A 16,196-nucleotide genomic window follows, 5' to 3' on the forward strand; every position below is an offset into this window, starting at 1 on the left:
ACCTCACTTTTTTAATTCATTTGCACTCGCTTTTTACTCCTAACAGTTACACTTCCTGGTTCATGGACGATAAAAGGCTTTGTAATTTGATGCAGTCAGCACACAGCGGCCTCATTTTATATATATATAATATATCTGTGCTGAGGCAAAACTAATTATTACATAAAAGTAAAATCACTTACATTACTACTACTTTTGTCAATTATTTGGGAGAGATCGAAAGGTCCACAGTCGATTCTCTGTTGGTAAAAACATCTAAAACTACTACTACTACTACATTACTACTACTACTACTACTACTACTACTTCTACTACTATTGCATTTGAACAACTAGTGCTGTAACTATACTGTTTTAATATTTCATATTTTCACTATATCTGTAACCTACACTGTATGTTTGTGGTACTTTACTACTACATTACTACTACTACTACTACTACTACTACTACTACTACTACTACTACTACTACTACTACTACTACTACTACTACTACTACTTCTACTACTATTGCATTTGAACAACTAGTGCTGTTACTATACTGTTTTAACATTTCATATTTTCACTATATCTGTAACCTACACTGTATGTTTGTGGTACTTTACTACTACATTACTACTACTACTACTACTACTACTACTACTACTACTACTACTACTACTACTACGACCATTTACTACTGCTGCTGTTCCAACTACATATTTTTCAATTCATAATGACCAAAACTGGCTCTGTATTTACTCTTACTTTCTAAATCGAAACAATATTTTTAGTGGAATCCGCTAAAAAACAGCATTAAAAACTATTCAACTAAACGTTTTGCCACCTTTAATGAATTCCGATGGCTATTTTGAGGGTTCCGACCTGAAATACTAGACTTCTCCTACGATTACAGCCACTTTAACGACTTTAACTGCTGCTGTTCTATGTACTTAAACAACAAAGATGCTCCTTTCTACACTTCTAGCACCGCTACTTTTATTTCCATCACTTATTCTCTCAGCGCTTTGCCAAATAAACTGTATTTCTACAACAAATAACTCTCACGCGACCGATATTTAGACCGAAATAGCCACGATGAATCAAGAAAGCCCTCGAAATCATCTCGGCGTCCTGAAGGAAACGCTCACGGGAAATGCTTTCGGTCGCGGCTATTCTTGGTTTCAATTGGAGGATATTTAGCCCCGCCCTCGCCGTCCCATCGTGCGGATTCAAGGCGTCGTTCCCAACGTGTTTGCTTATCTTTCCTACTGCTTGTTTTGTCTGTTTTATACAGACATTTGCTTATAATACATGAGATGATATACAGAGTCATTCATGTCCAGAAGGTCAGATAGCTTAAGGTAATCATCATTTACTGGGGAGATGCTTTGTTGGCCGATTGCCACAAGGTTGGACACGGAGAATATAGGTTTTACGGCACGTACAGCCTTATAAATATCAATCTCGATAACGAAAGGAACAGCGTTGACGTGATTCAAGGCCCGTGACATCCATTCAGCGCCTCCTCGATAAAGAAATAGATAATAAGCGCCGGCGTACGCGTTTAGGTGACACCGATGGTCAAATTACCAAATGAAAACAGGATGTGCTTAAAGAGATGATTGCGTTTCAGAATATATACGTACGCCTGTTATTTGACCTTCTCTAAAATAGATCTCAAACTGGTTACGTGTCTGAAAGTTGCCCACACGTGCCTGACAGAGAGTGAAGGCAAATATGAATGCATTATTTAAAATTCATTGCTAATATTCTAGTTTATTTGGGCGTATATTTAATTTTGAGAGCAGTTCAAGCGGAGGCGGAGCTAAAACATATACCTCTTTACGCCAAGGTAAAAGTATTTATGGTAGCAATGCATCTTATTTAAAATAAATCAATAATTATCAGTATCGGATCGATATTGTGATACTTGTCATAGTATTGCATAGTATCGGATGGGAACAAACGTCACAGGTTTTGCCCATCACTTCTCACACATGCAAGCAATTATGCATAAAGTTATTCATGCTTGAAATGGGATATCAACACTATATTATAGATTATTTAAGCCTGTTTATCCCACTCTTTGAACGCCATTGTAATACATTAAAGTTAAATTGATATAGAAACAATTAAAGGCTCTGTAATAATAATCTATGATAAAGCAAGAACACATTTGATCAGTTTAGTGAGAATCATTCAGTCTTAGTAACTCCTTAATTATTACCTCAACTCTAACTCCTTAATTAATTAGTTCTTATTGTTCTGTTCTGTTCTGTTCTTACAGCTCATTTTAGACACTAGTGAAGTGGACGCTGTAAACGTGTATATAACATGAACATTCAGTAATTTAACACCAGTTCAAATACGATGATTATAATGTTACTATCACTAATAATCACCACAGAAAATGTATGTAAGAAATCAAATCAAAAACGACAGTCTACTTCCTGTTTTCCCTCCTGAAGATGTCGGAATAGAGCGTTTTCGTGCCTTAAATACAGAATCACTCAAACTCGCACAAACTGAGACGAAACAAAACTATTCTTTATGTTATAACATTGTCACGGCGTTAAAAAGTCCGGCTCATCTTCCGCGTGTCTCTTGCAGCTGTTCGCTCGGGACAGCTCCAAGGACTTGCTGCGGTCCCTGGCCCCTCTGCTCCAGGCTGGGGGCCCGTCCTCGTTCTCCCAGCTCCTGTCCAGCGTGTCGGGCCTGTTCTGCGGGTACCCGGAGGGGGGCGGGTCCAGGGTCCTCTCCTTCAACTGGTACGAAGACAACAACTACAAAGTGTTCCTGGGCGTCAACGCGACCAAGGGCCGCGCCTATGTCTACGACGAAAGTGCAAGTGAGTCGGACAAGCGCTCAAACGGTCTCAAGAGATGTTTTATTGTGGTATTAGAGTTCACACTTTGGTCCTGTTTTGAGTCAAAATGTCGTCCTAATCTTGACTTAGTTGGGTTAAAAGTGCGTTCACGTTTGTTTCACATACGTTCACCACATCAAGATTAGAAACTAAACCAGGACAAAACCCAAAACTAGACCAAGACTAAACAAAGACTGGCAAAAGTCAAAATTAAGTTCACATCAGGACTAAAATGGGCTTAAAAAGGACCAAAACAAGTGTGAACTAGTTCTGCAACCAACAAATATTTTAGAAGTCGAACAGTTAGAGACTTTTTAAATACATTTGAACCAATTAAAGGTTAAAATGTGGTGGAATGAAGGGTTCTAAATACGGAATATTTACAGATTTCCTCTTTTTTTTGACAGTTTGCTTCAATAATTCCACCGTTTTGTGTTATATTTGCAGCCCTAGAGTGGACAAACCTTACATCCAGTAGTCCAGGTTTAGTTTGGGGTTTAGTCCCAGTTTGGATGTGGTTTGTGTCATGAACACAACCTCGTAAATACACTGTGATATTACAGAAGCAACACTGTGACAATGATTTAATCTAGTGACTCAGTAAACACACACCAGTAATGAATATGAGGATAACAAACTGGATGACTTCACAGACTTGGTTTACACTGCATCTTTTAGCATGTTTTATGGGTTTATTCGATGTTTCGTGCGCAGCTGTAAGGTTTTTAAAGTATTTTATAAGTACATTTGGTATTGTATGGTATTGATTTATGCGTGTGTACAGCATGTATGTATCAGGAATGTCTGGAATGTTCCACGCTATGGCATTGACCCTCTGCTGTTATAGATTCCACATGTGTTTATTGCTTAGAAATACCATAAAACACATGCGTTCTCACCGTGTGCCTCACCTTTCCAACGACTCTCCGCGGAGATGGAGACGTTTATTGCCGTACAGTTGCACACTCCAATAACCTCTCGACTGGAGAAGTTACACCGTGCACTCTTAAAGTCATAAATAGATCATGCTGTATTAGACCGGGGGTGTCCAGGGCCAAATGCAGTTCTCAGGTTTGTTGAACTGCCCCAACGATCACAGGCAGAACCTTTCACTGCAAATTTAAGGAGTTCCAGCTCAAGAATTGCGTTGATGCTCGGACCTAAAATGAATAATCCAAGCATAATTCATCTAGGAAACTACTGTTAATCTAAATGACTCTGTATTGACCACCGATATGCGGACGCTCTGCTTAAGATATAACACTTTGAACACCCCTGTTATAGACCATGCTTTATGGTAGGCATGGCAATGGTACATTTTACCAATTGAGTGTAGCACATGATCGTTTAGTTGGGCTAATCACTTATAATAGATGTAGACTAGGGCAAGAATTATCGCAGTGAATTTGACGCAATTAACATATTGCAAAGACTGCAGTACAATCATTTCCTCCACAAATAACGGAATATCCTGTCTCATTCTGCTATACTTCTAGTTTAGAGCGTTGCATGTGAAATACACAGTTTGTCCGTTCATTATTCAGTCTTTTTCTCAATTCTCACGGGCAGATTTAGAACGTGAACTTTGGACAGAAACAAAACTAATCACACTTGCAATTCCTGTCAGAAAAATCGCACTTCGATATATTTTTCCCCGAGTCTTTCAGCCCTTGCGTGACTTTGACCACTAATGACTGTGCACTCTGTCTCCCCCTCAGCCCCGTTCTGTAACTCCCTGATGGAGACGCTGGAGTCGAACCCCATCACGAAGATCGTGTGGAGCTCCGTGAAGCCGTTGCTGATGGGAAAGATTCTGTACACGCCCGACTCCCCCGCGGTTCTCAAGATACTCAAGAGCGTAAGAGACGAGCGTCGAGGCCAGAGCGCCATTCTTAATACAAGAACTGGCTTTGTACAATGCGGCGATCGGGTCTTTTTTTAGTGACGTTGAGCGATTACATCTTGTGGGGATTAACATCGTATTGTCAAAAGTATATATATATATATCGAATGACAAGTTCCTTCGCTTAAATGCATTGTTTTGTTGGAACGTATAGACCTTTGCTCCATTTTTAGCACTTCATTGCAATAACTACCGTATTTTCCAGAGTATAAGTCGCACTGGAGTATAAGTCGCACCAGCCATAAAATGCATAGAAGAGAAGAAAAAAACATATATAAGTCGCACTGGAGTATGAAATGTGGTTGCAAGTGTGAAAATAACAAATAATATCACATATAAGTTGCTCCACAGTACAAGTATATAAGTATAAATATAAGTATAAGTGGCACCCCGGCCAAAACTATGAAAAAGGGTAAATATGGTATTCATCGCAAAGGCTTTTCAAAGGAATTTAACAGGAATAAATAGCATTTGCGTAGCTACAATTACTTTAGTCCCTTCAAAATATGACAATAAATATCATTCTGTGGGATGCATATCGAGATAATATCGAAGCGGGAGATTTGGATATCGTGACATCCCAAATATGTAGTGTGAGTCGCAGTCGTCGACCTAAGACCTGAAGAAGAAAACTTATTAATATATTTTATGCCTGAATGTCTCAAAATCTTCACCAAAACTGTAAGTGTAACATTAAGCATACAGTATCTAACGCTTATTCAATCAGGAGTTTTTATCACTCCAAACTTCTGACCAGTATCTCCATGGTGATACAATAAAACAAAAAAAAAAGCAATAGCTCCAATTAATGAAAGTTTGAAAAAGTTGTTGCCATCCATAAAGTTTTCTCTTCTTGTCATTTTTCATCGCACTTTAGGGAACAACTTCACTATTTTCTTGCTTTTTAAAGTTTTTTATAAGTTAGTCTGTTCTCTATTATTTACCTACTTTGAGTTGCAACGTTGGAATTTCCCCATTGCGGGACAAATAAAGGCTTATCTTATCTTATCTAAATCTTGCCTTTTCGTTCACCCAGTTTGGCCCATTGTTTGTTGCATATTGCGTTTCCCACAGGCCAACACCACGTTCGAGGAGCTGGAGCGACTGATGGTGATGTTTAAGTCCTGGGAGGAGCTGGGACCTCAGATCTGGACCTTCTTCCACAGCAGCGTCCAGATGAACATGATCCGGGTACAAACTACTTCCTGCTCCCTCGTGTGTGTGATTGACGGTGCGGGCTAAAGGTCGCTGTTTGTCCAGGACACGCTCAGAAACCCCACGGTCACGGACTTCATGGACGGCAGTTTGGAGGGCACCGGCTTTCGGACCAAGGACGTCCTGAACTTCCTGCACAGCGGCTCGGAGGAGGAGAGGGAGCCCGGGATGGCGAGCCTCGACTGGAGGAACCTCTTCAACCTCACGGATCAGGTCATGCGAATGGTCAACCAGTACGGAGAGGTGAGAGGAGACTCTGGTGATGAAGGTGTGCGGGGGTCAGGGGTGAGCTGGGGGGGGGGGGGGGGGGGGGTCGGGAGACGACTTGGAAGATGTCATTTTAGAATTAGAACAATGTATTTGGTGTTTATTTGGAACCAGTACATTTGGAGTGGAATTGGGTAAAACAACACAATAAGCCACTCTAATAATTGAAATTCTTAAACCTGACAATTTCAATTAGCAGTGGGGTTTACAGATCAGTTGCAGTTATTTTGGGGGTCCCGGCCTGGATATAACTTTTCTGTGGGGAGTACATGGAGTATAAGTCGCATTTTTTGGGGAAATGTATTTGATCAAATCCAACACCAACTACAGACATTTAATCTTGAAATGCAGTTTAAAATAATAACAGATAAGAGAACATGGTGAATAGGTGTACGTATGCTAACGCTAACACCTTCAGCTACATGAGGTATGCTAACGCTAACACCTTCAGCTACATGAGGCACAGACAGAACTGTGGTAAGTGTCTGGTATGTTAACGTAACATATGAACAGTTATTCAGATAACTATAGCATAAAGAACATGCTAACAAGTTTACCAAAGCATCAGTTTTACCCCAAATCACTAAATCCATTGAATTCTTCTTCCTCTGTGTCACTTCTAAACAACTCCACAAACTCCAGAGGAAGAGGAAGTGCAGATTCTTCTTCTGCGTCGCTTAGAGCCTAGAGCGCCCTCTTGTGGTTGCCAGTGTGAAAATAACAAATAATATCGCATATAAGTCGCTCTCTGGAGTATAAGTCGCACCCCGACCGAAGCAAAGGTGCGACTTATAGTTCGGGAAAAAAGGTTTGTCTCCAGAGATTTAAAATATGTTTTCCCTCCACAGTATGGCATTAAACCGATCCATCTTTTTTGTGTGTCAAATCTGTCCAAAATGTCCCAAAAACTTGACCTGGGGGCACCACCTACTTGTGCCTGGCAATAGATCAGTTTAATGCCATATTGTGGAACATTCCAGGCAAAACAATTCAAAAGTGACATGCTCCAAAGACAAACATCACTACTTGGTTACTGTGTCTGATTGATGCAGTTTCAACCTGTATTTGTGGTAATACACACAATACACACAATATAATGATTCTAATATATATATATAAATGGTAATTAATACAAAAAGGTGTGTTTGCTTGCTGTAAACCTTGATGTGATAAAAAAACAACAAAAACAACAGCAGTAACTCACAACTTAAAAAACCAGACTGAACCACAATTGGCCCCTCATTTTGCACCATGTCCAATGCGTCTCTTCACATTACTGTCCGATGCCCAGAGCTCTTCCCATTCGTCCTTATTCTCCTTCTCTACACAACACTGTCCCTTCAAAAACAGGCCGTGGAGAAAGAGGCTCCTCTCAAACACATGTTATTTTGCACCAAATGCGTAAAAAGCGTAGCGTTGACCCGGCGAGGAGCGGCCTTTTCCCTATGGCCCCGCTCCAGATGACAGCTGTGGAGAATTGAGTAAATCGCTGAGGTTTGTTTTGGAGATTCGTCGGGACAAAAGGGAGATTGAGTTGCTTCAGCGGATGGGTAACTCTACATCAAGATTAGCGACGGCGTTTGAAAAGCGTTGGGTGAAAAATGACGCATCCTCTGGGGAGTGTAGTATTGAGTGAACTGAGAAGTGGAACAGTGAGATCGGGCTCTTGTTTCCATGAGTTTGGACTTGTTTCCCTGGGCAAGACACTTCACTAATCGCTCCCATTGTGTTTCGCTTCTTTCAAACTCCATGACGGCTCAATACGACGGCAGATACGGTCGTTATTATAAGCAAATTTCATGCCAACTTAGGCTTTGAGGTATTTCCAAGACATTATTCTATTCTCGCATTCACACGTTCACACCGGCCTCAAAAGTAGGACTGCACTGGGACTAAAACCAAAGCTGGACCAAGACTAGTACAACAGATAAGATCAAACCAAAGGCCTGTTTCCACTGGTTCACTTTGGAGTGGATCAGTAGCTCCAGGTGCGCAGAAAAGCAGATATAAAAAGAACTTTACAATTTCTCACCAAACGCTGACTTTGTGATAAACTGTAATTTCCGTTGACATTGCCGACAGACTTAACTAAAGACAGCTAGCATACATTAGCTTCAGCTGCTGTTAAACCGGCAGTAGTTTCCAGTTTTCAGTTTTTTTTGCTAGCTTAAAGGCGGTATGGACGATTTTTCGGCGATTTGAGAACGCAGGCGTAAGTGCGCCTGCGCACTCCCCCGTGCGGACTGATACAACACACACGTGCGTTTCTTTATTAGCGCAACAGAGCGCATCGCATCTCTCGTCTCCCGTAGATTTCTGTCCACTTCTGCGTCAGCTCGAACAGTCTTTCTCCGTCTTCATTTTGCCCCGTACACTGAGGGAACTATATTATGATAGATCCATGCGCTTAGGCACGCGGAAACGTGCGGACGAACCGCACGCGGCTGCAGGTGAGCGATAGGTGCGTTTTATGATTGATACGTGGCAGGACAAATGATTTATCCACGCCACGAGGAAATATGATAAAAAATGTACTGAAAAAAATCGTCCATACCACCTTTAAGCCACGTCTCACAGCGCCACAAACTTGGAACTACTAAATGTCTTTTTGTGAATTATGATATCGGCCTCATGTTTAAAATGTATAATTTAGGTTCAGTTAAGGTTTATTTATTAACAAAATATTAGTTGAGTGACACTGGATAAAAGCAGGACACGTTGATATTCTACAAAAATAACAAGTAAAAGCAATAAAATTAATAAAAAACGATATTGGCTTCTAAAGGCCGTTAGCCCATTTTAGCTTCAAATGCGCTTTTAGCTAGCGAGATGATTGGACAAAAGAGATCGCATTAGTTTCCTGTTTTTGCTAGCTTTAGCCACATCCCACAGCGCCACAAACTTGAAACTACTTTTTGTGTATTCTGATATCGGCCTTCTAATTAAAAAGTATAATTTAGATACAGCTATGGTTTGTTTTTAGTTATTATTAGTTAGTTATTTATTAGTTGGGCGACAGTGGACAAAAGCAGGACACAATAATATTCTACAAAAACAACAAGTAAAAGCAATAAAAGAAACAAAAATGATACGATGATGGAATAAAAGAAAAGCGACCTTCAACCCACCGTTCCCATTGAAGTCATGAAAGATGGCGGAGTCGTTTGCCCCCTCTAATTCTCCCCGTGCCCCCCCCCCCCCCCCCCCCCCCCCCTTCAGAGCTCCATCTCCTCCTCACTTCATCAAAGCCTCACAATGGAGCAGGGGCCCGGCCCCGACAGCGGGCTTGTTTTCTGATCCTTTCAACCCTGTGCCGGGGAAGTGCCAGGATAATGGGCTGTGTGGTGCGGCTAAGTGGCCCTCTGCGTTTCAAAGGGCCCCGACCGAGAGCCGCAGCACAAGACGGATGTTGCTGTCGGAGGAAAACTGAGCAAAAAACTTCTGGGAGTTTCGGTTGGAAAATAGTGAACTACCGGAGCGAGAGTGGAAAACAGAAGGAGGCTGAAGTGCACGACAAATGTTCAGTTGTCTTTTTGATAGTGCTGACCATAACGTCCCTTTATGGGCAATATTTAGTAGCAATATTTAGATATGGCTGCACATCTGGTGGTTTTTAGAGAAGGATTGTGATTAGATTTGCAATATTTCTTTAAAACGTGTCATTTTTCTCAGTCTGCGGTGTTTGTAGAGGTCTGAACTACACGTACGACACGATTTTAATTAAAAAAACAGGATATTGTTGTTATTCTATCATCTAAATAACTGCTGCCTTTGCGCCGACTCTAGTTGCGAAGTGTTGTGCTGCCCGATTCGTGATGGTAAAGAATGATATTCAAATGGTAGATAAAAATGGAAAAAGACGTGGATCACATTAAAAGCATAATTATATGGCTTGTGTTCATATTATGCTTTAAAAGCTTCTCAAAGCGCTGAAGCAGGCTTTTATTATTCGTATACTCTCACACTTCTCACCTACTTCTGTAGCTATAGCTGCTCTTATATAAAGGGCCCTCCAAACACCACTAATGGAGCTCGAAAGTGAATGCTCACCTCTTGGTACAGGAAATTAATGAACTTTTCACAGAGACTTGAAAAGCATATTAAACCAGGGATGTCACGATTATCAGGTTAATCGATAATTGTGAATATTCAGGTCACAATAAAATCATAAGAACCAAAAAAGAGTAATCAATCAATCAATCAATCAATCAATCATTAGAAGCAGATTTTTTTTTTTCAATGTACAGCCAAAAAAATAGACATAAATGTAAAGAACTTTATTTTATCTGGCAGTTTTTGTCAAATTTAACTTTATTCTGTCTTTCAGAGAGTACATATTATAAAGTTGGTCACAAACTTGAGGAGCAGTAACATTTAAAGAACAATCAAAGAAGAATTAAAGGAAATTTCACTTTGTTTTGGTCACAGTCTCAATAATTATGAATAATCGTTAAATCATATCGTCCCTGGTGGCATCTAATACTCAAAAATCAAGCTAAAGAACTAAAAACATGTCATTAAATCTAACACAGTACGGTAACGCAGTAGGGTGAAAACAACCCCACAAGGCTACGACACTATTATGTACAATAAGTGGTTATTTACAGCCTATGGACGGAATAAAGGCCAAGGAAAGGGACTTCAGTGAATTGTATTAGTGATGATTCACATTATGTTGCAGTATAGCTTTGAAAACAACCGTGTTATGTGCATTTGTGACCACATCGTTGATTAGCTTCCCGAGCCTTTAGAATCTCCTGATAATTAAATTATTGGGGGGGGAAATGAATGGGAGATTTACTTCTGTAGCTGGGGCGGGTTCCGGGACAGTTGAGCGACCGCACGGCAATAATCAGAACCGAGATGGAACCGGCAACCTTCCTGCCACGTGCTGACTGCTCCACCACATGCGTCAACCTTTGTTCCAAACCAGACAAACGTTTGGATCTCCTTGATCCTTGGCTTGACGTTGCCTCCTGCTGTGACGATCCCCTCAATTAGAACAAAGACAATCCTAATCCTGTAAACAGACAACACAATGTGACTGGCCACTGTTTTATTTTCAAGCTGTGTTTTATTGATAGTGATTTTATTTATTTTAATTTGATTAATTGTATTTATTGTATTAATTGTATTTTATGTATTTATTTTATTTATTTATCTGATTTATCTGATTAATTTGATTAATTTGTTTCATTTGTTTTATTTTATTTATTTATTTTATTAATTTCATTAATTTTATTTTATTTATTTTATTTATTTTATTTATTTTATTTATTTTATTTATTTTATTTATTTTATTTATTTTATTTATTTTATTTATTCTATTTATTATTATCATTATTTAGTCAATTTGTGAGCCTTGAATCAGATTTTTACATCATATTATTGAGTAAATGTTGGTTATTGGCCACAAAACAAGTCAAAATAATGGATATTGGTTTCCTCACTGTAACTACATTGTACCATTTTCCAGACTATACGTCCCACCTTTTATCATAGTTTTGGCCGGGGTGCAACTTATAATTATATTTATACTTATATACTTATACTCTGGAGCGACTTATATGAGATATTATTAGTTATTTTCACACTTGCAACTGCATTTCATACTCCAGTGCGACTTATATATGTTTTTTCTTCTCTATTATGCATTTTTTGGCTGTGACTTATACTCCGGTGCGACTTATAGTCCAGAAAATACGGTAATATGTCTGTCTGAGTCCAAACCCCACTGTCCGGCCCCTCTGCTCGACCCACAGTGCATCAGCCTGGATAAGTTTGTCCCGCACACGGACGAGGCCCAGATGATCCACCAGGCGCTGCACCTCCTGGAGGAGAACAAGTACTGGGCCGGCCTGGTCTTCGCCGACATGTTCCCCTGGACCACCACCGTCCCGCCGCACGTCAAGTACAAGATCAGGATGGACATCGACGCGGTGGAGCGGACCAACAAGATCAAGGACAGGTCAGGGGGGACGCCACAGGAACACGCCACGGGAACACGTCACAGGGGGAACACGCCACGGGAACAAGCCACAGGGGGAACACGCCACGGGAACACACCACGGGAACACGCCACGGGAAACACGCCACGGGGGGAACACGCCACGGGAACACGCCACGGGAAACACGCCACGGGAACACGCCACAGGGGGAACACGCCACGGGAACACGCCATAGGGGGAACACGCCATGGGGAACACGCCACGGGGGAACACGCCACGGGAAAACGCCACGGGAACACGCCACAGGGGGAACACGCCATGGGGAACACGCCACGGGAACACGCCACGGGGGGAACACGCCATGGGGAACACGCCACGGGGGGAACACGCCACGGGAAAACGCCACGGGAACACGCCACAGGGGGAACACGCCACGGGAACACGCCACAGGGGGAACACGCCATGGGGAACACGCCACGAGGGGAACACGCCACGGGAAAACGCCACGGGAACACGCCACAGGGGGAACACGCCACAGGGGGAACACGCCATGGCGAACACGCCACGGTGGGAACACGCCACAGGGGGAACACGCCACCTGAACACGCCACGGGAACATGCCATGAGGAACACGCCACGGGGGGAACACGCCACGGGAAACACGCCACGGGAACACGCCACGGGAAACACGCCACGGGAAACACGCCACAGGAACACGCCACGGGGGGAACACGCCATGGGGAACACGCCACGGGGGGAACACGCCACGGGAAACACGCCACGGGGGGAACACGCCACGGGAACACGCCACGGAAACACGCCACAGGGGGAGCACGCCACGGGAACACGCCACGGGAACACGCCACGAGAACACGCCACGGGAACACGCCACGGAAACTCACCACGGGGAGAACACGCCACGGGAACACGCCACGGGAACACGCCACAGGGGGAACACGCCACAGGGGGAACACGCCATGGGGAACACGCCACGGGGGGAACACGCCATGGGAACACGCCACGGGAAACACGCCACGGAAACACGCCACAGGGGGAACACGCCATGGGGAACACGCCACGGGGGGAACACGCCACGGGAACACGCCACGGGAACACGCCACGGGAACACGCCACAGGGGGAACACGCCATGGGGAACACGCCACGGGGGGAACACGCCACGGGAAACACGCCACGGGGGGAACACGCCACGGGAACACGCCACGGGGGGAACACGACACTGGAACACGCCACGGGAACACGCCACGGGAACACGCCACGGGGGGAACACGCCACGGGAACACGCCACGGGAAACACGCCACAGGGGGAACACGCCACAGGGGGAACACGCCACAGGGGCAACACGCCATAGGGGGAACACCACATTGGGGAACACGCCACGGGGGGAACACGCCACGGGAAAACGCCACGGGAACACGCCACAGGGGGAACACGCCATGGGGAACACGCCACGGGAACACGCCACGGGGGGAACACGCCATGGGGAACACGCCAGGGGGGAAAACGCCATGGGAACACGCCACAGGGGGAACACGCCACAGGGGGAACACGCCACGGGAACACGCCACAGGGGGAACACGCCATGGGGAACACGCCACAGGGGGAACACGCCATGGGGAACACGCCACGGTGGGAACACGCCACGGGAACACAACACGGGAACACGCCATGGGGAACACGCCACGGGGGGAACACGCCACGGGAAACACGCCACGGGAACACGCCACGGGAAACACGCCACGGGAAACACGCCACAGGAACACGCCACGGGGGGAACACGCCATGGGGAACACGCCACGGGGGGAACACACCACGGGAAATACGCCACGGGGGGAGCACGCCACGGGAACACGCCACGGGAACACGCCACGGAAACACGCCACGGGGGGAGCATGCCACGGGAACACGCCACGGGAACACGCCACGGAAACTCGCCACGGTGAGAACACGCCACGGGAACACGCCACGGGAACACGCCACGGGAACACGGCACAGGGGGAACACGCCATGGGGAACACGCCACGGGGGGAACACGCCACGGGAACACGCCATGGGAAACACGCCACGGGAACACGCCACAGGGGGAACACGCCATGGGGAACACGCCACGGGGGGAACACGCCACGGGAACACGCCACAGGGGGAACACGCCATGGGGAACACGCCACGGGGGGAACACGCCACGGGGGGAACACGCCACGGGGGGAACACGCCACGGGGGAACACGCCACGGGAACACGCCACAGGGGGAACACGCCATGGGGAACACGCCATGGGGAACACGCCACGGGGGGAACACGCCACGGGAAACACGCCACGGGGGGAACACGCCACGGGGGGAACACGCCACGGGAACACGCCACGGGAACACGCCACGGGAACACGCCACGGGAACACGCCACGGTCCCTTTTTATATATATATATTTTTAATTCAAGAAAAACACAATTCAAACTTACAAAGACAAAAAATAAATAATTCAAAAGAAAAGAAAAGAAAAAGACATAAAAGGAACTTGACAAAAGACAGATTGGGTCAAACGGAAAATGCAAAGATAATGGAATTTTACTTGTAAAAATGGAAAATTGCTGATATTTGGTACAATAAACTTGCCCAATAAATTTTTTTTAAAAAGAAAAAAAGGTTATTTAATGTATGACTAAACTAGATCTGTAAAAATGTAAATGTTGACGTATTTCTTTTCAGTTCAGATGTTATATTTCTACAAATGCTTCTGTGTCATGCATCAGAATCATGGATCTATTATAATATCAGATCAGAATACAGGAGTATAAAGTTGAACGTGTAGATACTTTAATGGTGGATCTTTACGTATTTCAGTGAGAAAAATGAAGTTAAAACATCCCATGCTACAGTATAAGTCTAGAAATGGATTAAATGAAACAATCATAATTTTAGTGCAGACTTGACAGTGTTTCTGCTTCCACCTGAACCATAACTTTACACCCCAGAAGAAGCCGCCTCCCTCAGTCTGACCTTTTGACCCCTGCATCGTGAGGGCCGTTTACTCCTATCTTCACCTTTCTTCCTCTCTCACGCATGAATACAAACGGCCCCATCGAGAGCGCATGGAGACATGAACCATGCGCAGTAATCCTAAAGCTTTACATGATAGGTGCATTAATGAGGCCGTCCCCCCCGTGCGGCCCCGCCCTCCTCCGCCCGCTCTCCATATGTCGGTAACGCCCTCTACAGCGGGTCAATAATAACGCGGCGCACGCCCTTCTCTTCCTCCTGCGTCTTTGATCTGTCGTTCATAAAAAAGCAGTGCGTCCATCAGGGGCCCTAAAGGTGAGCCGACGCTTTGATGCATATGAGCGGCGGGGCGGGGGGGCGGGAGGGCGGGGGGGCGGGGCTCCTGGCGGCTCCTGGCTTCTGTGCAAGTCGATAAAAGGAGCGTTAAAAGGACGTAACGCGATGACTTTGAGATGATTTATTGAGCAAATTTAAATGATTCAAGATCTTTCTCGAGCTCAGTCTGAAGTTTGAACAGTATGATCACATTTATTCACCTCTTGGATCATATTATTATATATTATTATATTAACTGTGATATTGTGTTGTAGTTTTATTGACAAGGTCCTTTCGTTATTAATGCCAACGATGTTAATAATTTTGGATGTGACTTAGTTTTTCTTCTTTTTCTTAGAAAATACCAGATTTTTTGCTTTTTTTAAATTGTCGTGACGTGTCGGACAACTCGTTGAACTAAAATGCAATTAAGATATAATATTTAAAAAGTTACTAAAAATATATACATTTTATCCCAGAAGAGGCTTTTTAAAAACTTTTATAATGGTATTTCCTGCTTGTTTTAGACAGAAATTACCCAGCAACGATTGGGCCAAAACAAAAAAAATAATAATTTGAAGAAATAAAAACTAATAAAAGCGACTTTATTTTGTCTGTTTTTTGTTTAGAGGGTCAAAAACTTTATTTATTTTGTGTTAATTTGCTATAAACATGGAGTGAGTGT

General features: G+C 43.9%; 1 protein-coding gene across 1 annotated transcript in view; it reads left to right on the forward strand.

Moving 5' to 3' along the window:
- The window catches only part of LOC140356023 (retinal-specific phospholipid-transporting ATPase ABCA4-like), an 89,190-nt gene that overhangs the window by 19,928 nt on the left and 53,066 nt on the right, over positions 1–16,196 (forward strand). The window contains exons 9-13 of the mRNA XM_072440714.1: positions 2,592–2,829; positions 4,566–4,705; positions 5,825–5,941; positions 6,011–6,208; positions 11,995–12,200. Coding sequence (XP_072296815.1) covers positions 2,592–2,829; positions 4,566–4,705; positions 5,825–5,941; positions 6,011–6,208; positions 11,995–12,200 — 899 coding nt within the window. The remainder of the gene's footprint in view (positions 1–2,591; positions 2,830–4,565; positions 4,706–5,824; positions 5,942–6,010; positions 6,209–11,994; positions 12,201–16,196) is intronic.

Source organism: Eucyclogobius newberryi, unplaced genomic scaffold, assembly GCF_026437365.1.
Source record: "Eucyclogobius newberryi isolate DKJ021-1_F unplaced genomic scaffold, fEucNew1.0.hap1 SCAF_12, whole genome shotgun sequence".
Lineage (NCBI taxonomy): Eukaryota > Metazoa > Chordata > Actinopteri > Gobiiformes > Gobiidae > Eucyclogobius > Eucyclogobius newberryi.